Source organism: Physeter macrocephalus, chromosome 11 (assembly GCF_002837175.3).
Source record: "Physeter macrocephalus isolate SW-GA chromosome 11, ASM283717v5, whole genome shotgun sequence".
In the NCBI taxonomy this organism is placed as follows: domain Eukaryota; kingdom Metazoa; phylum Chordata; class Mammalia; order Artiodactyla; family Physeteridae; genus Physeter; species Physeter macrocephalus.
In genome coordinates this window covers 24,954,246-24,974,456 of record NC_041224.1, presented here as the reverse complement: position 1 = coordinate 24,974,456, position 20,211 = coordinate 24,954,246, and the positions used below count along the sequence as shown (strand labels likewise).

At 44.3% G+C, this 20,211-nt stretch overlaps 1 protein-coding gene across 7 annotated transcripts in view; it reads left to right on the top strand.

Moving 5' to 3' along the window:
- The window catches only part of CAMK1D (calcium/calmodulin dependent protein kinase ID), a 449,867-nt gene that overhangs the window by 367,151 nt on the left and 62,505 nt on the right, over nucleotides 1-20,211 (top strand). For all 7 annotated transcript variants that reach the window (XM_055087827.1, XM_024129560.2, XM_024129561.3 and 4 more), the window contains one exon: nucleotides 19,133-19,271. In XM_055087827.1, the coding sequence (XP_054943802.1) occupies nucleotides 19,133-19,271 (139 nt within the window). The remainder of the gene's footprint in view (nucleotides 1-19,132; nucleotides 19,272-20,211) is intronic.

Below are 20,211 nucleotides of genomic sequence, written 5' to 3'. Positions count from 1 at the left end.
AACAGTTTTGAATTCTTTACCAGAGAAATTGCAGCTCTCCATTTCTTTGGGGTCAATTATTGAAAAATTATTGTATTTTTTGGTGGTGTCATGTTTCCTTTATTTTTTAATATTCCTTGAAGTCTTGCATTGCTGTGTCCACATTTGAAGAATTGGTCATCTTTTCCAGTCTTTACTGACTGGCTTCAGGAGAGAAATACCTCCCATCAGCCCTGATAGGGATTCTGAGGCTTTCTCACACCTTTTCTATGGATGCTCCTGCCTCACACCTCTTGTTTCCCCTTGTTGGAGAACTCTTAACTTTGTATGCCTTCTCTTGGTCCTGCAAAGTCCTGCTGGGTGCTGATGGCCTCCCATTAGCTTGCTTTCCCTAGGATGGTGCTGCACCTCAAGCTTGTATGCTCTCTCCCAATCTCACAGGGTTGGGCCAGCTTTCTGTGCGTGCTCACAGCCATCTGCAAAGTCTTGCTCTCTCCACCATTGGGGATGTGCACACATTGGAGCCAGCCACAGGGTAAGGCGGTGTGTGGCTGAGGTACATGGAGCACTGGTAGTACTCATGGTTGAATTGATGGATGTGCAGGCATGGCATCCCCAGTGGCTTATAGGTGGGTTTCCTGATAGAGTCAGCAAAGCAATTGGTAGAATCCATGTCCTTTTGCCCTCCAAGAGCCCTGCAGCCTCTCCTTGTCCTACAGTCATGCAGCACACCACAGTTTTCTGGATAGGGTGAGAAAGAAGTGGGTCTCTCTGACAGCTGGGGAAGCCAGGGACTCACTCACATGGTCTCACTTTACCATCTGGGAGAAATCACAGGCTGAGAAGTTCTCTTAGTCCTAAGCTGTGCTGACTTGGGGAGATTTACATGGGTAAGTTGGAACTATTCCTCTCGCCTTTTCACTGGCTACAATCTCAGATCTTATTTTGCTCCAGTGATGTGCTGGAACATCTTCTCTGGACCCCTGGACTTCCACAAAGGCACTCTCAGTATGGGTGATTGGGGGTTCTTTGGGGGTAAGACAGTAGAAAACTCATATTGCCATTTTGATTACACAATTATTTTTTAAAAATAAAGATTGACAGTGGTTAAGAGTTGAAAAGTGGTATTATTTATGCCACATATTTTTCCTAACTTGTAAAAATATTTTATAATAGCATGGTAGTGCGGTTTGCTATTTCATCACATAATTTGGGGTTTAATTTTCCTGATTTTTTCCCCATGCATTTCTGTGCCCATGCGCAAAAACTCTTCTCCATTTGGGCAGCACTTCCTGCCACTCCTGGTTTGGGGCTGTGGGACAGCTTGCACAAGGGCCAGCCTGTGGGGGGAATTCACATGTAGGAGAGGACTGTGTTGTAAGTGAATGATCCATTGATGTGGGTACCATGTTGTAGGTACCATGTCAAGATCAGAAGCAGAAGCTGGAACCAGAGGTAGACAGGATGGGCTGATGAGGATAGCTGAGGTTACAACTGGAGAAGATGAGACACTGGACAAGGCACGAATAGGTAAACTGAGGCAGTTCTGGAGCAAACTGCAAGAATTTGGAAGGCATTGCCTTCTTAGGAAAGATCTGTTTTTGCATCAGACAGCACACTCCATAGTGCTAGGTTGCTAGGTATTATTTGGACCTCCTACACATAACAAAATCAGTAATTTACATCTCTTTGTTTGAGGACATGTAGTATAGTGCTGGCGTTCATGTAATGGGCCAATGGGATTTAATAATGGTAAGACAACAAACACTTTCTAATACTTGGGATTTTTTTTTAAGCAAAGCAATTTCAGATAATTGGTGGCTCCTGGATTCCCTAAGGAAAGGGGATTTTCCAGATCATCCTTCTGATATAACAGACAAAATATGTGGAATGCTGTCCAAAATGCTACAATATCAGAGACTTTAAATAATTTAATCACTGAAATCTTATTATCCTCTTGCCTGCAGGCTTTCTAGCAGAGTGCAATTATATTAAATGTGGGGGAAAATTGGACTCTAAAATCAAGACCTTCCTGTATCTCTTTGCCTTTCCGAGGGTCTCATACTCTCAGATTTCCTTGTTTTCCCTTCTTCATGTTTGACGAGGACAGACACTCTTGGAACTATCGCAGACAGGGTAAGAAGAGACCTTCCGAGTTCAACACATCCTTCTGGACAGACGGGTGAATGCATCGCACAGTCCTTTATGAAAGAGCAAGGAAGACACTGATAATGGGGCAGCAGGTTTCTGACTCAGAGTTCATCAAACGACAGATTTAGTATTGGCTACAGCATCTGTGAAATATCAGGTGTAATCTTCCTAGAGTTTGTAGTACTCCACTTTGGGGAACTTCTAGGTGTATGGTTTTTGTTTTGTTCTTTACTTCTTGTTATGAAAATTTTTTTTTTTTTTTTTTTTTTGCGGTACGCGGGCCTCTCACTGCTGTGGCCTCTCCCGTTGCGGAGCACAGGCTCCGACCGCGCAGGCTCAGCGGCCATGGCTCACGGGCCCAGCCGCTCCGCGGCACGTGGGATCTTCCCGGACCGGGGCACGAACCCGCGTCCCCTGCCTCGGCAGGCGGACTCTCAACCACTGCGCCACCAGGGAAGCCCTGAAAAATTTTAAACACTTAAAAATGTAGAGAGAATGTATAATAAGCCTCTGTCTTAGGTCTGGTCCCCTGGAAACAGGTTGTGAAGCAGCGCTCTGGGGGTAGGTGATTTTCTGGGAAGAGCTGTTGGGGTCAGCATCTGCCAGGAGTGAAGGAAGCAGGACAGGGCCGAGGGAAGAGGGGAGTTGCAAGGCAGTTTCAGCAGCCAGTTCTGAGAACTGTGGACTAGAGTGGCCTGAAAGGGGCGCACTAGGCAACACCAGCAGTATCCACTGCCTTTACCCATCACCCAGCCTCCTCTAACTGTCAGCCTAAAGGCCATCTTGCTTTCCCTCTACCTCTACCCACTCCCCACACCTCTACCCGCCTGCCTTCTACCCCCCATGCCTTATTTATTTTTTTGTTTCTTGACAACTTTAGTGAAGTATAATTATATACCATAAAATTCACTCACTTTAAGTGTACAAATCAGTGATTTTTAATAAACTTACCCAAGTTACACAACCATCACTCTAATCCACTTTTAGAACATTCTATCACCCTAATTAGCATATTCCCTTTTAAAAATGACTTCTGGTATATTTTGAAGCAAATCACTTTAGTGAGGTTTTAATGCAATTAAGTTTTTAGCTGAAGGGATCTATTGATAGGAATAAAAAAAAATTCATATTCCTTTGAGTGAGTGAGGTACTATTAGAGTTATTTGAGGCCATGTGATAGGAGACCTTGGGAGATGTAATTAACGAAAGGCTGTTTCCAGAGAATGTGGTTTATTCCCAAAGGTTGTCTAAGAATAACACATCTGCCAAAGGTGTGTGCTTTATAGTTCTTCTACTTTATTCCTCAAGAGAAGAACCTGTATTCGAGACAGAGGGTTGGTTTAAGTGGGTATAGGTGTGTGTAGGCAGCAGGCAGTCAAGGAGGAGGGCTGTCCTAAAAGAGGTAGGTAGCTCCAATGAGAGACCACCTTTGTATGTCATCAGAAAGGAGAGAAGGACCACATGTGGAGAAGATACAGCCAATAAACAAAGTGGAAAATTCTGTTTGTTAAATGGCCAAGGCAAAAAACGAGGCTATTTCTAGGGTTGGTATAAATGTCTTGTGCACATTTGTCATCCTATTGATACAATAATGGGTCTAGAAAAAGAAAAGAAGGCAGTTTTTTTAATGAGATATAATTCACATACCATAAATTCACCCTTTTAAGGAATACAATTCAGTGGGTTTAAGTATACTCACAAGATTGTGCAACTGTCACCACTGTGTAATTCCAGAACATTTTCATCACATAATAAACTCTGTACCCATTAGTGGTCACTTCCCATTTCATCTTCCCCTCAGCCTTTGCAGCCACTCATCTACTTTCCATCCCTGTAGAATGGCCTATCCTGGACAATTTGTATAAGTGAGATCATACAATATGTGGCCTTTTGTGTCCAGTTTCTTTCCCTTAGTGTAATGTCTTCACTGTGTTTGCAGTGTTGTACTGTGTATCAGTACTGCATTCCTTTTAATGGCTGAATAATATTGCCTTGTGTGCATTATATGGATATACCACTTTTGTTCGTCTAATCATCAGTCGATGGAAATTTGGCTGTCATGAATAATTTTGCTCTGAACATTTATGTGCAAGTTTTTATATGAACATAAATGAATATGAAAAATGTTTGCCATTCACCTAGGAATGAAATTGCTGGGTCATATTGTAACTCTATGTTTAATTTTTGAGGAGTCACCAAACTGTTTTCCCCAGAGCAGCCGTGCCACTTTATATCCCCACCAGCAATGTCTGAGGATGTCAGTTTCTCCACATTCTCACCAACACTTGTTGTTTTCCATTTTTTTGTTTTGTTTGTTTTTAAAATGGTAGCCATCTTAGCGTGTATGAAACAGAAGGTCACATTTTGAAAGATGCTGGCGGCAAAGAAATGTGAACATGAAAAACAAAAGTCGAGTTCTATGCTTGAGACTCTCAGTTCTGTGCCTGCAAAGCCTCATTGTATATGCCCCGTGAGTAGGTTTGGGGGCCACCGCTGCTGAGGGGCTTGACCCTTGAGGGACCAAGAGGGTGCCCGTTCCGGTCTCGCTCATTGACGAGGACCTGCTGATTTGTAAGACCCGGATTGACCAAAGCTCATAGTCATTTGTGAGTACACGGGCCTGCACATGCATACACGCACACCACCAGGTGAAAACACTAGAAACAGAATGTACTGAAGACAGTAAGAAAGTGAGTCTCTACCTAAGGCGGTTGTGGGGTTTTAGGGTTGCTGTATGTGGATTTTCATTGGTGTTTTTGTTTTGCCAAATTTAGGAAAAGATAGGCTGAGAAAGAACTTTGTTCAAGAAAATCAAAAACAGCAACTTTGTTGAAGGTGTGTCCTAGGGCCCATTTGGCACTTGGACAGCGTTTTAGACTTCTAATTGGCTTTGCAGCATTTTTGTCATCAAAGATACACTTAGAATTTGGCTCGATGCCTGTGTTACCTGTAAAAGTAAAAACATAAGATACTGTATCTCAGATCCGCCCACTTGGGGCTCATATATCTTAGAAGAGCTTGCTGGAAATTGAGAGGGAAGTTGGAACAGTGGGTAAATCACTTAGAAATGTGAGTTTTCCATGCTGTCCATTCCCACTCAGGAGAATGTTTGAGTGGGGATCTCTGAATAGACGGACAACTCCTGAAACCACTTTCTCTTTCTTGTTTTCCTATCCGGGCCACCTCTGTGATTCTAATCTTCATTTCCCAGTCTTTCCCACACTGTCTTTTCTGCTCTCCAGTTTCTCTCATAGGTTAGTGACTAGACTTGCTGAGAAAGGGGTCTTTTCACAGGAGGCACCATGAGGCAGTGCCGAGGGGCCGTGCCATCTGTGAACTGTGTGACCACAGGTGAGTCACGCCATAGCTCAGAGCATCACTTCCCTCATTGGTAAAAGGAGAGGGTTGATCTGGTGGCCTCCAAGGTCCCTACATTTGGAGACCAGGAATTTATCTTCCTGAATACAGCAGGTGATGCCATTCACTGGGGTTAAGCCAAGGAGTCCTGTAAACTCCCAGAAGCTTCCGAGACCCGGAAGCTGAAGGTCCCTGTATTAGTTAATATATTCATCAGGGTTCTACAGAGAAACAGAGCCAATAGGATGTGCACATACATGAGATTTATTGTAAGGAACTGGCTCACACTTTGTTAGAGGCTGACAAGTCCCATGATCTGCAGGGGAAGGTCAGCAGGCTGGAGGTCCAGGAGGGCCAGTGGTGTAGTTGTAGTTCAAAGGCTCAACACCTGGAAAGAGCCGACATTTTGGTTCAAGTCCAAAGGCAGGAGAGATACCAAGGCTCAGCTAGAAGGAATTCAGGCAGGAGGAGTTTCCTCTTTCTCAACCTTTTTGTTCTATGTAGGCCTTCAGCTGACTGGTTGAGGCCCATCTACATTGCGGAGGGCAATGTCCTTTACTCAGTTCACCAACTCAGATGTTAATCTCATCCCCAAACACCCTCACGGACACACCCAGCGTAACATTTGACCAAATACCTGGATACCCTGTGTTCCAGTCAAACTGACAAATAAAATCAGCCATCCAAACCCCAGTCAGAGATGCAGCAAAGGGAAGCTAAGACATTATCCCGGCTTCTGGTCTGGCCCAGGACAATGCAACTTAATTCCTCTCTTCACTCCTCCCAGCTCATGCTATTTAAACTTTTCTTATTTGTTAAATATATTTTTTAAACAGCTCAAAAGCAAGCATGCTGGGTGTGTCTTTCCGAATAATCTTGAGAAAGGAGTAATTCTGTCAGACGTCTGCTGTGGGACTGCAGCAGTGAAGAGCCAGCCACACCCAGACATTGAGAGAGCAGAGCGGGAAGACGTAGGAGGCTCACGAGAACCCAGGGACTCGGGTTCCGGGTCAGGAAAGGGACGGGCAGGCCGGGTGTGTGGCTCAGAGTCCTCCCTGAGGACAGGCTTAGAACATGAAGAGGGAAAGAAGAGAGTTCCTGGAAGGAGCTTTCTCTTTGGAACCTGAAAAACCACTGGTAGTTGCTGCAAGCTTCTGATTTGGGGTCATTGGCTGACCAGAGTGATTTTTCTGGTGACAAGGACAGCGGCTATATATACACAGACCACCAGAAAGGGCTCTTTACCGCTCCCACGTCTCCCAGCTCCTGCTGGCGGCAGACAGAGTAGGGAGAGGCCCCAAATGTTCATTAGCGGTGATGGATGATGAGCGAAGAGTGGCCTGAAGAGGCCCGAAGCCTTTCCGTGACTTCTGTTTCTCTGTTAACTTTGATTGTAACTAAAGTTTCATACTCTTATTTTAACAATTCGTTTTTATAAAGAGATAATTTCAGGTGTGAAAGCATGAACTTTAGGTCTTACCAGTTACCCACACTTTGACTGTCAATCTTTGTTTAAAGGCAGCTCCTACGTTTCGGGCATGGCGCCTCGGAGGTAGTAAATTACCACCCAAATTCAGGATGGTTTTCACAAGGCTGCTCTTCATTCCTCGGGGTTAGTGGTATCCATCTTTAGAAGACCTATTAACTTTGGAGAAAACCTTTCTTTGTTTTTATGTTAAGGCTCATACTTAATACAACCATAATGAGGTTTTGGAGGTTGTCATATGTTATCTTCAGATATGTTGCAGTGATCACATTCAATGTCATGATACATCTTATGTCGCTCTGCTACACGTGGAGGGTAAATGTATGGGTGCTAGAAAAAAATGGAAGTCCATCAGCAAGAATTCTTTTTGCACAATAAGGGACTAGAACACATGGGAAATGTGTGCGTCTGTGAGTGGAGGTTTTGTTATATATTCTCAGACTTGGAGGAACTTGGGCTGAGTGAGAGAGAGCAATAGTGGATACTTAAGTGAAATGTCTGGAACCTGGTCTGTTTCATTATCTTCAGTCTAAAAGAGCAAATTAACTGAAGAAGCCATTTCAGCGTATAACGTATGTTTGCGCAATTACAAGGGAATGTTTAAAACAGTTATCAATCAAAATTCGCAAACGACAGCAAACTTTGATGGCTTCACTGCTTTCGTTCTGCAAACGGCTTTGGTCTGTTTTGATCTGCCCCATCCAGTCCGTGGGGCACGGATTAGGTCATGACAGTACCAGACAGGCACTTACACCCTGGGGGTCACTCTGTCCCCACACCCTGCTCTATATCACTCATAACTCACCCTTTAGCGAATCATTCTAAACGGATTTTTGACATGATTTTTAAACGGATGGTTATAAAAATATGCTGAAGGGTTCTCTTATTTAGATGCTTTTAGGTAATCTTCTATTGAGGGGAATTTACAAAGTCTCAGGGTACCTGGGCAAAGCCAGGACCAGCCAGGTGGGAGAACCATTCACTGGGTGCGTCGGGGGCCCTAGAACATCCTTCGGTGAGGGTGCCTCTTCCAGGCAAAAACGCAAAGCAGAAGAGGTCAATGGGGAGATATGATTGGAGAGACATAGGTAGAGCATGCAAACCAGTAGCAACTTTAGGTGCCTGGGAGAATTGTGGATGGATGGATGGGTGGGTTGATGGATGAGGTAGGCCTCAGAACACTTCTGTTGTGCCCTCCGTGGCATGTGCTTTGAGGATTTGCATGACTGCTTGTGTATGCCGTGCCCAGCCACACCCAGATCCCACTCACTGTTTTGTTTTTTGTGTATGTGTGTGCAAAATCCTTCTTTATTCAACATCTGTTTGGTTAGCTTTTTGTCTGTGCCAGGTACCTGGCCAGGTCCTGGGTAAAACAGTGGCAGTGAAGAGGTTGACATTGCCTCTGCCTTCGTGGACGTCACAGTCTGGAATAGGCAGGGGCAGAGTAGGAGGACAAGCATTACACAGACAAATATGCCAACAGTCGGTTCTACCTGATAAGTGCTGGGCAGAAATACAGATGCTAAGAGAGAATGTCATGGGGCAGGAGGAAGGGAGGACCTGATCTGGTCTGGGGATCAGGAAAGGCTTTTCTGAAGTAGTGATATTCAAGCTCGGAGCTAAATGATGAGTGGCAATTAGAAAGATAAAAATATGTGAGGATTCAACAGGTACAAAGGTGGCCCAGAGCCAGGGAACCCTATGGTGGGCAGCTGTGATCTAGTACATTTGTCGATGCTATTGATAGAAAGTGAACTTGAACTCCGCAGACTTAAGGAAGTCTGAACAATAGGTAGACCATTTTTATTTTGGTTGTGTTTTTTTGAAGGCACTGTTAGAACCTTCTCATATTACCTGAATGCATGTGCTGTCCCATGCATCTGCTGTAAGATTTTCAGTACAGATTGGCTGAGAAACACTAGAATGAATATAAATACGTATAATAAATTAAAGCTGGACAAAGGAATTCAATGCATTTTTTTTTAGGCTTGTCATAAAATTGGGACCCCAGCAAGTTGTCTTCAGATTCTGAATCTCTGAGCATATGTAAAATTGCATAGTGGTTCTCCGTTAGTTTTGAGCAAACTCACCCAAGATAGGCAAAGCTGTGCTTACAGCCAACTGGCAATTCCCACCACGGGAGTTAGCAATTTTACGGACTACCTGTAACCACGCCATACTCCAGACCTATTCCAGAGCCGTCTCCAATCTCTTCCAGTTGTTATCTACCCAAGGAACACAAAATCATTTTAATACTAGAAAATTGCGAAAGAAAAAAAATTGTTGCCAAGTGAAGTTTTCCTCATTGGAACTAATGGTGGGAAGGCCAGTATGTAACAAACATTTCATTACAGAATTTTTCCAAAAATTATATTTGATATATTCAAGCACGTCTGTTAATATAAAGCCCATACTGTGTACGTTCTACCACACGGTCACTGCTTGGGGCTCTGGCGCATCTATTAGTATTTCATTAACCCAGAACGTCTCTGGAGATGTGCCATCGGAGGTCAAAAACGTTCTGACCCTCACATTGCAACTCCGTGTTTCTTGCAGCTCCCTTCACACTGATCCCTTGTCAGTCAGTGGTTGGCTCCTGCCCCTGATCCCCTGCAGAAAAGGGAGAAGGGCACCGATATTTACAAAACACTGCAGCACACCAGGAGTCTGCCTAGGGATTTTCCCTTCATTGTCTCACTTAATTCTTTTTCTTTTTTTAAATTAATTCATTAATTTATTTATTTTGCCTGCACCGGCATGCAGGATCTTTGCTGCTGCATGTTTAGTTGCGGCATGCATGTGGGATCTAGTTCCCGGACCAGGGATTGAAACTGGGCCCCCTGCATTGGGAGCGTACAGTCTTACCCACTGGACCACCAGGGAAGTCCCCTCACTTAATTCTTAGATCAGGCATAACTACTCCTTGTATAGTTGAGAAAATGAGGCTCAGAGAGGCCAATCCTGTACTCGGACATCTCCAGTCCCAAGGTCTAGAAGCCATCTCATGTGCCGATGACTCCCAGCTCTTCGCCTCCAGCCCTGATCTTCATCTTCGTAAATACAATGGACATTTCTCTGCCCTCATCTCTCAGCAGCATCTGTCAGGGTTGACTAGACCCTTCTCCTTGATTTCCATGGCCCCACACGCCTCCTTTGCTTCCTACTGCTGTCTGGTCCTTTGCTGGCTCATCCTTATCTGAGTGTTGGCATCCCCAGCACTCAGACGCCTTTCCCTTATCCAGCTACACTCTGCCAGGGGATCAGGTCTACCCTCTTGGCTTTGAAGACCATCTGCCTGCTGGTGACTTGCTAGTTTTAAACTCTAGCCCTAATCCTCCCCATGACCTTCAGGCTCGTATCTATGGCTACCTGCTTGACATCTCCATCCAACAGGCATCTCAGACTTCCATATCCTACCCAAGGCTCAAGATCTATGCAATCCAATATGGTAGTGCCATGGAGCTATTTACATTAGTTAATACATTAATTAAAATTAAATAAGATTTAAAAGTCAGTTTTCCAGTTGCACTAGCCACATGTCAAATGCACCGTAGCTCTCAGTGAGTAGTGGTCACCACATCAGATTGCAGATAAAAAGCATTTCCACCATCACAGGAAGTTCTGGTGGTCAGTACTGCCCTAGTTGTTTTTAACCCCTCCAAATTTGTTCTTTCACCAGGGACCCCCTTTTCAAATAATCTAGCTGTTCCTCAAGTCAAAAATCTAGGAGACATTCTTGATTCCTCCCCTTCCAGCATGCCTTATATCAACTTCATCAGTTAGTCTTGTCTTCTGTGTCTTGAAAACATACCTCATGTCTGTATACTTCTCTTAGACTCCAGTGTTCCCCAAGCTGAGCCACCAGCCTCTGTCACATGGATCACTACAGTGGCTCCGCAATGATCTGCCTTCTTCCATTCTTTCTCTATAACCTATTGTCCACTCTGCAGGCAGCCAGAGTGATTTTTGAAAACTGTAAACCAGTTCCCCTGTCTCCTGGCTGAAAACCCTCCAATGATACCTCATCTGATGTAGAATAAACCCCCTGTTTAAATCTTAGTTTACATGGCCTCTTTTTCCATTTGGGCTGCCATAACAGAGTACGGCTTATAGACAACAGAAATTTGTTTCTCACAGTTCTGGAGCCTGGAAGTCCCAGATCAGAGTGCCAGCGTGGTTGCATTCTTGTAAGAGCCCTCTTCCAGGTTCTGCCAACTTCTTGTTTCCTCACGTGGAAGTAGGGCCAGCTAGTTCTCTGGGGTCTCTGATGAGGGCACTAATCCCATTCATGAGGGCTCCACCCTCATGGCCTGATTACCTCCCAAAAGCTCCACCTCCTAATCCCATCACTTTGTGGGTTAGGTCAACATATGAATTTGGTGGGGGTGGGTGGGGAACATAAACATTCAACCCATAACACATGGCCCTGCATGACCTGAGCCTTCATCTTTCTCAACCACTCTACTCTGCCCACCAGATTCGAGTCACCATGACTTTGCTTTTGGTCCCCAAATACCCTAAGAAAGACCTGTGCTGTCCTAAGGGTCTTAGGACAGGCTCACCCCTTTGCCCAGAAGCTCTCCCCAGTCATCACTGGGCTGGCTCTTCCCTGTCATCCGGTGGGGCCATCTCGGAGCCCACATAAAAGTGGCTCCACCACATACTCATCTCAGGCTTGTTTCTATCTCCCCACAGCGTTTTGAACTCTCTGAATGTTTCACATTTACCTATTCATTTATTTCCTTTCTCTTCCTCCTTCACTAGAACATAAGTCATAAATCCTGGGGATTCAATATGGATAAGACACGCTTTGCCGTCTTAGAATACAAAAATCTGAAAATGATTTGTAGCAGGGCGCTGCAGTGGAAGCATGCTGGGCCCATAAAAATGATTTTGTAATTAACTTATCTTTTTTTGGAATGTGGACAGGTGATGGAAGAGATTAGCTGTTTTAATCTTGAGCATGCTAATAATTTTTTTCAACAAATCTTTTCGTCCTTTTCTTATGAGTAATGCAATGCAAAAGTAGAATTTCTCTATCAGAGTCTCAGCAAGCACGTTTCATATACAAAATTAAAACACCTTCACTTCTTTCTTACCCATTGTTTTGGCTGTAACCACATTTTTCCTGGCCAGCCTTGAGGGGCAGCTGGATGGAAGCTGGAGGGGCATAGTTGGAAAACAGGGAGAGACGATTGTTAGGAATCACTGAGGCCCCACCAAAGGCAGTGAAAGTTGTTGCCTGGGTGGATGGAAAATCAGTGCACACTACAGAGCTGGCTGACGTGGAGTCGGAGGAATGGATTTTAGATGTGCTCTTGTGAGCACATCTAAAGGTGGTAGGAAGCCTGCAGGACCGAGACTGTAAAAGCAGTAGGCCTCCAGGATGGCAGGGACAGACCTGCTTTGGAGGACAGGGTGCACACCCTACAAAAGGACTTTGGTTCCAAGATGTCCCTCCCCTCCATGCCCACATGCACAGATGGTCACACTCTCAGTAGCATCTCTCTCAGAAGTGGGTTGCCTTAGATCACGAGAAGCTTAGAATTCAGTGCGGTCCAATGCAGCCCATCCCGTCTCTGCTGCGTGGTTTCCAGAGTCCTTTGTGATTTGACTCATCCTCACCAGTCACATCTTCCAGGTAAGTCCGGCTTCTTTGCATATCTTGTCCGTTCCTGCGTCTCCCTCTTCTCCCTGCCTGTCACGATCTTCCTCCTCCTAACGCCTTTCTTCAGGAATCAGCCAGCACTTTTCTGCCATTCAGTGAGCGCTGTGCTAGACTGAGGACACAAAGGAAGTTCAGATACCTCCTTCAGGAACCTTCTCCAACCACGGATTTCTCCCGTCTACGACGTCCTGTGGTCAACCAGCCTGGATCACAGTCTGGCAAGTCATTAGTTGCTAGTGGTCTTGATGGTCAACTTGAACTTAGTTTGTAGCTCCCCAAATAGAGACTAACTGCATGCCACATGGTGGGCTTATAGAAGGTGCTCACTTAATGCTTCTTTCATTGATTCTATTTCCCTGAAAATTAATTCAGCAAAAACTCCTTTCATGATCGTTCAAATGACTGGACTCTGCCTGCCCACTGGACTTTTCTCCACTTGACTAAATACCGCGCCTCCTTTAAGACAGCTCCGATTCACTTTTTCCTGCCCTGTCCCCTGGCCTTCTGCGGTCTTCCAAAACACCTTCACCCCCTCTCCCTTCAACATCAGAACCATCTGTACTGTGTTTTTCTTGTCTGTGTATCCTGGTCACCCACCCCCCATACACCCTGGACTGTGTACCCCTTGGAAACAGGGACAGCATATTTTATCACTTGATGCAAGACTATTTGATTAGGTGAATAAAAAGGCATACAATGCAAGTAAAGTAGCAAAAATGTTTTCCCCCAATAAACCTTGAAAAAAATATAAAGAGAGTATACATTCAAAGATACAGTACACAAATATGGACTATCCTTGAGTTGCCCAGTATATTAGTCTGCTTGGGCTGCCATCACAAAATACCACACACTGGGTGACTTGAAACAACAGAAATTATTTCCTCAGCATTCTGGAGACTGGAAGTCCAAGATCAGAGTGTCGGCTTCTCCTGGAGCCTCTGTCCTTGGCATGCAGACAGCTGCCTTCTCACTGTGTCCTCACAGGGTCCAGACTCTGTGTTCATCCCTGGTGTCTCCTCTCACTAGACCTGTATGACCTCATTTAACTTTAATTACCTCTTTAAAGGCCCCGTCTCCAGATACAGTCACATTCTGAGTTGTACTTTGGCCGGGGATGGGGGGGGGCAGCGGTGGGCGGCTGTTAGGATTTCATCATAAAAAAATTGGGGGCTGGGGGACACAGTTCAGTCCACAACACCCAGACACTGAGAAGGGAAAAGAGCCAGAATCAGAATGCAGTGGCACACAAGGGGTTACATTTCTCGGCCCCATTCCACGGAGAGGCATGTGTTTGTGTTTTGGAAATTTCTGAACAGATTGAGGCTGGGAAGATGCTGTGAAACTGAATTCTGAGAATAAAGATATTTTGATTATTAGAGTGGGATTTGTTGAAGGAGGGAAATATTGAGGACAGAGTTTTCATGAAATAAACCCTTAATCGTCCCAGAGTGGGTGAGAGAGTCCCCCCAGGAGCTGAGAGTGAGGGCACCAAAGACAGGTGAAGTCGTGAGGATCAGGGGACAGAGAGAAGCGGGTGCCCTGCATGGGAGGAAGGAAGTTCCAGGGGCTGCCAAGTTGGGACTCGATTGAGGCCAAGACTGATGATGGTCTTTATCTTTCTCCAGGCTGGGCGAAAAAATATTTCTGTCATCTGGGCCTTGGGGTTTCACAGTTGAAAAATGCTTTGTTTGCAGCCTCTCAGTCACAACCTGTATGTCTCAGGACTACCTTCCCCTTAGGATTAAATAGGGGAAATGGTTCTTAGGAAACACGCATTTATAACCAGCCTTGCTCTGGGGCACATTAAGCCATGTGGCTCTTGTAGCCACGTCTCCCGGGTCTTTAACACTGGCGCTGCCTAGTTATCTGACATTCTTGTGAATTTCAGGGCATATCTGCTGTAACACTGCTTTTTATCATCCCCAGTATCAGCACTAATATTTCTCAGACTCCTGTCTCTAATATTAATAGCACAGCACTACACTATTTGGCCTTTTTGGGAAGGAAGAAGTTTTTTTCTTTAACCCTCAGATGGTCCCTGGCTGGATCTGAAGAGGAAACTCACAAAGACAGATGAATAGGAGAAAAAGGAAACACATTTTTATTGAATTTTTACATATCCACAGGAGGCTTCACAAGGGAATGAAGACCTCAAGAAGTGACCAGAGCGGGAAGCTTTTATACCTTTTAGGCAAACAATAAATTTGTGAAGAATGGACAGGACAAAGGAGTTTGTAATAGGGGTAGTAAGTGGTGAAGATGTGTGACTAAGATGGTAAGGGTTAGTTGAACATGGTTTGCTTGCCAGTTTCACTCTGGGCTGGTAAGAGTCTGTCTCCAGTGAAAGGAGAATTTATTTCCTGCCTTCGAACAGAAAAGTGCGAGCTTCTTTTACATTTACTTGCTTCTTAACTGCCTTCAGTTCACAATAATTTTATGTCTAAGGGGCATATTTGGGGGTGACATATTCTGGTTTCCATTGGACTTTTTCATATTTTATTAAATCTAACTTCTAGAGTAATAGATTTTTGGAGCCCATTTTTCAGCATTAGCACAAGTACCATTTTTGAATGAACGTGTGGGTGATGTAAGATATAAAACATCTTAGACTATAATTAGCAGTAAATCTTAAAATAAGAGGAAAATATCTACCAAAATCAGATGGAGAAGTTCAAGTGCATGTAAAAAACAACACGGTTTGCCCAGTATTAACAGTGGATGCGTGGTATACTGACAAAGTTGTATATAATAGTACATTACAGAATGTATTACAGTATAGAATCAAAACTTAGTTTACTTGATCCAGAAACTTTGAAATTCTGTTTCTTGACTATTTTTTAATTTGAAGAGATTTGCATTACTTAAAATTTTGCAAGTAAACAAATTTTATTGAGATCATTACGTCCAACTATTTGGTTTTTGCATAGTTAAGATTCACATACAGTGATAGCAGTGCAGTGTAATAGGCAAGGAAGATCAGAGACTGAGCAAACCCAAGTTCACTGCAAAGGCAGGTTATTCTAAATAAATGTCCAAGTTCAAATTGAGAGGAGTAGAGAATTTTCAAACCATATTCATGTCTTCTGCTCCCTTAGTCTTTGGTAGCCAGTTTCCTTCTATATATCTACATCCCCCTAAAGCTGAACCTCTCTCCCATAGCTGCCATTAAGTAATTTTATTTATTAACCTGTTATTATGGTCCTACTCCTTTTCTCCAATCACCTTGACCCCTGATCCTTCCAACTATATTCTGATGCTTTGCGTGTTTTCATTGGGGAGCTCCATTTCTTTTTCTTTTTTTTTTTTTTTTTTTTTTTGCTGTACGCGGGCCTCTCACCGTTGTAATTCCATTTCTAAAAAGGACCTTTAAACTGCACACATTGGAAGCTTGCTGTAGAAGGATATTGACTCAAGCAAACAACCTGTCAGCTCAGCAGCCCATCACCCCAACCTTCACGTGTCCTGCCAGCCTGAAAATGAGACACGCCCCTCGCCACAATTCTAAATTTATTTCTTTATCAGTGATTCTGGGATTCTGGTTGTTCACAAGTGATTTTGAAAATGATTGGGTGTCTTAGCTCAGGCTGTCATAACAAAATGCCAGCGACTGGGCAGCTTAAAGGACAGAGATGTACTTCTCACAGTTCTGGAGTCTGGGATGTCTAAGATCAAGGTGCTGGCACATTTGGTTCCTGTTAGGCCTCTGTTCCTGGCTTACAGATGGCCGCCTTCTCACTAGGTCCTCACATGGCTTAGAGAAAGAAAACTCTCTGGTGTCCCTTATTCTTCTCATGGAGACACTAATTCCATCATCAGGGCCCCACCCTCATGACCTCAACTAAACCTAACTACCTCCGCAAATTCCCACCTCCAAATACCATCACACAGTTGGGGGGAGGGAGCTTCAACATACGAATTGGGGGACGGGGGCGCACAAACATTCAGTCTGTAAGAATGGCCTTTTGAAATGTGTGCTTAAGGAGGTTTCTGGAAAGTATAAAGTGATTTACAAACTTTAAGATATTTTTATCAGTATTGTTACATTTTTTATCGGCAAGTGTTTTAAACTTTCCCCCTGTTCCTTGATTTCTAAGGAAATCACATTCTTTCTGAGCAATGTTCAGAAAAATAAATCCCTGGTGCAGTTTGGAATTTAAGAAGTGAGATACTAAATGTGCAGAAAATTGAGACCCTGACACTACATGTGACAGGAGTATCTTAAACTTCAACTCTAATGCTTCAATTCTTATTGCATTGCTGACCTATCACAGTGAAAATATTATGCAATGGCTATTAATACCTTATATCACATTGCAGAGAGGTGGACTTTGAGAGAATGGGAAGCAGGAAAGATCAGTTTTGAAGGGAGGGAAGGGATCTGGCAAAGTGCAGGTCATAGAGTGCTAAGGATGGGGGGTGGAGGAAGGGGTGAGCTTTTTAAAATTATTATTATTTATCTATTTATTTGGCTGTGCCGGGTCTTAGTTGTGGCATGCAGGATCTAGTTCCCTGACCAGGGATCGTACCAGGGATTGCTCCTGCATTGGGAATGCAGAGTCATAACTGCTAGACCACCAGGGAAGTCCCAGGGGTGAGCATTGTTGCTCGAGGGCCTCCAGCACCTTGCAGAGGGTGTGAGTAGCAGGCAGCCCAGCGGTAAGAAAGCACCGGAACACTAGTAAGCCGTGCCATTATTGAAGGTGGGCTGATGTAGGGAATGAGGAGGGGCACGATCAAGACAGGGTTTTCCTCCGGCGCAGCTAATGCCGCCTTGACTGGCACCAACTGCACAGGGTGGCTGGCACCTAATGGGCGCCCAGAACACGTGGAATGAATGATTGAATAAATGATTCAGTGAAGTGAATGCCTCCAAGTGAATGCACGCAGGTTAACCCTACCCCTGGCAACTGTGCATCTCCTATAATACATCCTCAAGCTCTGCAAAGTTCTTCCATTGAAATCATTGGAAGAAGGTTCCAGAAAAATGAAGAGTGGCGAGAACTTGATGTGAGTTGCTGAGAGAGAATGTCTTGGGATCTGGGCTTACCTAAGGATGGATAATGTAGACAACATGGTCGTCAGTATGTAGTTGCTCCCCTGTTTGTATTTCTTTTCGCTCTTTGAATTTCTTTTTATTTCTCCTGAGCATCCTTCTTCTTTTATCTAGATTGCTCAGTTTGCTTTGGAAATGAGACATTATGCAAGTGCAGTATGGCTTGGAATGATTATATGTAATGGGAAAGACTCTAATACATCGGCCTTTTATAGCTGCAATTGTGTTTTATTAGTTTTTTTAAAAAGAACATTTCAGTGGCTCAGTTATTGAACATTAATTGCCTTGACTTGAAGAAAATGAATCATAGCTTTGTGTGTTAGTGTATGTGTGTGTGTTACTGCTGGGGCCTGTCTTTTAAAGATGTAAAAGTTGTTTGTGAAACTTTTATGATCTTAATGTTTCACGTACACCTTTTTCATTTTGTTTTTGGAAAATTTTTTTCTCTTTTATTAAAATAGTGCTGATATATCCCTTGAAGCTAATTTCAAGGGATGGCTTAATTATTTGCACAAAGCATTGTTTTTCTTAGAGAAGTCTGTACTCCAAGAATTTGAAGGCAAAGGTATCAGTTGAATTGATTCTCTTCAGGATTTTACAATTCTGTTACTTTGTTCAACTCAGAGCAACGTCAAATCTCAGAGCTGAAAGGGTCTCTGTCCACCAAGGCTTTTTAACCTTTAGCGACCTAGGTCCCCTTTTGATAAATACAAAAATATGGTAATGCAATTTGAAATTCAAAGAAATTGAAATGAAATATTCTCAACAAAAACCAAAGTAAAACAATGTAATGGAGTGTCGTTCTTCTATCTCTTTTTGTAAATCACAAGCGGCTTTGAGGCTCTGATGCCTCTCAGGGAGTGGTTGACTAGATTAACTACCTCATTTTACAGATAAAAAGACTGAGGTGCAAAGATTCCAGGAGTGCCCATCCTCTCAGCATCTTAGGGGCAGAACTGGGTCAAGAACCCAGACGTCCTGTAGGCTGCTTCCTGCTTTGCCCACAGCACCCCTCCCACCACCCAAACCTTTAAGGCTATATTCGCATGCAAAGGAGGCATCTTATCCAGTGTCGTCGCCCTATAACTGATGATGCTGATATTCTGGAAGGTTATTCTGAGTTAATGCTGTCCCAGCAGGATGGAGGCAAAGACCAAGAGAAACTTCTCAGGCCTGGCTAGTCCATGGATCCTGGTTTATTTTTATTTACTTTATTTCGTCCTGGACCATCCGTACCATCATGACATAGAAACACTGCCCTGATATAGCTAATGGGGAATAAGGGGGCCACATTTAAATCTGAAAATGGATTAATTTTTGAAATAAAGTCTGGATCTTTCACCATATTGAAAGGTCTTATTGGTAGTTTCCACTGAACAATTTAACACGTCTTTTTTAACTTATACTGATTTGTTCGCTCTCTTTTTTTTGTTAACAGTGTATCTGGTGGAGAGCTGTTTGACCGGATAGTGGAGAAGGGATTTTACACAGAGAAAGATGCCAGCACTCTGATCCGCCAGGTCTTGGATGCTGTCTACTATCTCCATAGAATGGGCATTGTCCACAGGGACCTCAAGGTGAGGCTGTCGCTTAGCAACACCCTCCAGTTGCTTTCCAACCCACAATGCACCTGTCGGAGCAGATTGGCTCCAGAGGAGGGATGAGGTTGCCTTGATTTAGATGTGGGTGGAATGAATGGTGGGCTTTGGGTTCTGTTAGTCATCAAGGTCTTTGGGACCCAGAAGTAGCTTGAAAGATGATGAAGATCAATGGGCTCGCCATTGTTTGGGACATTTAATAACCACTGTACAGCAAAAGGGCCATGGGGAGGTAGGTTGTGTATTGCCTCAAGCTTATCTAAAGGGTAATTTTGTTCAAGACATGGATGCCATGAAGATTGCCCAGTGCAGTTCTCCAGTCTTTTCCCAATTCCAGTCCTGTTTCAGTGCAACCCACCGTATGAAAGAAAGGGAGCAGTAGATAGCGGGTGTGAGGTGAGGGAGAAAGGAAATAAAAGGTTATCCAGAAAGATGGGTTCAATGACATACAGTTACAGCCTTCTCCCAATGTCCTGTCGGTTCCATTCTTATCTTTTCCCTATGAGGTTTTGAAATACTCACCCTTCACCAATAGCATTGAAGGATCTGGGCCTTGGTCACCTTGGCCCAAGGGTCTCTGCGGATGCCGAAGGGTAGGTATCATAGTACCAAGGGTAGGTATCGAACATATCAATTTGAGGAACAGAAAAAAATCTGCACTGTTGACCCGAGGCTCTAAAGTGGCTTCGTTCTACAGCAGTTATAGGTCCAGCCCCCTGAACTCACGGCACCAGTCAAGATAGAAATCTCGGGCTTCCCTGGTGGCGCAGTGGTTGCGCGTCCGCCTGCCGATGCAGGGGAACCGGGTTCGCGCCCCGGTATGGGAGGATCCCTCATGCCGCGGAGCGGCTGGGCCCGTGAGCCATGGCCGCTGGGCCTGCGCGTCCGGAGCCTGTGCTCCGCAACGGGAGAGGCCACG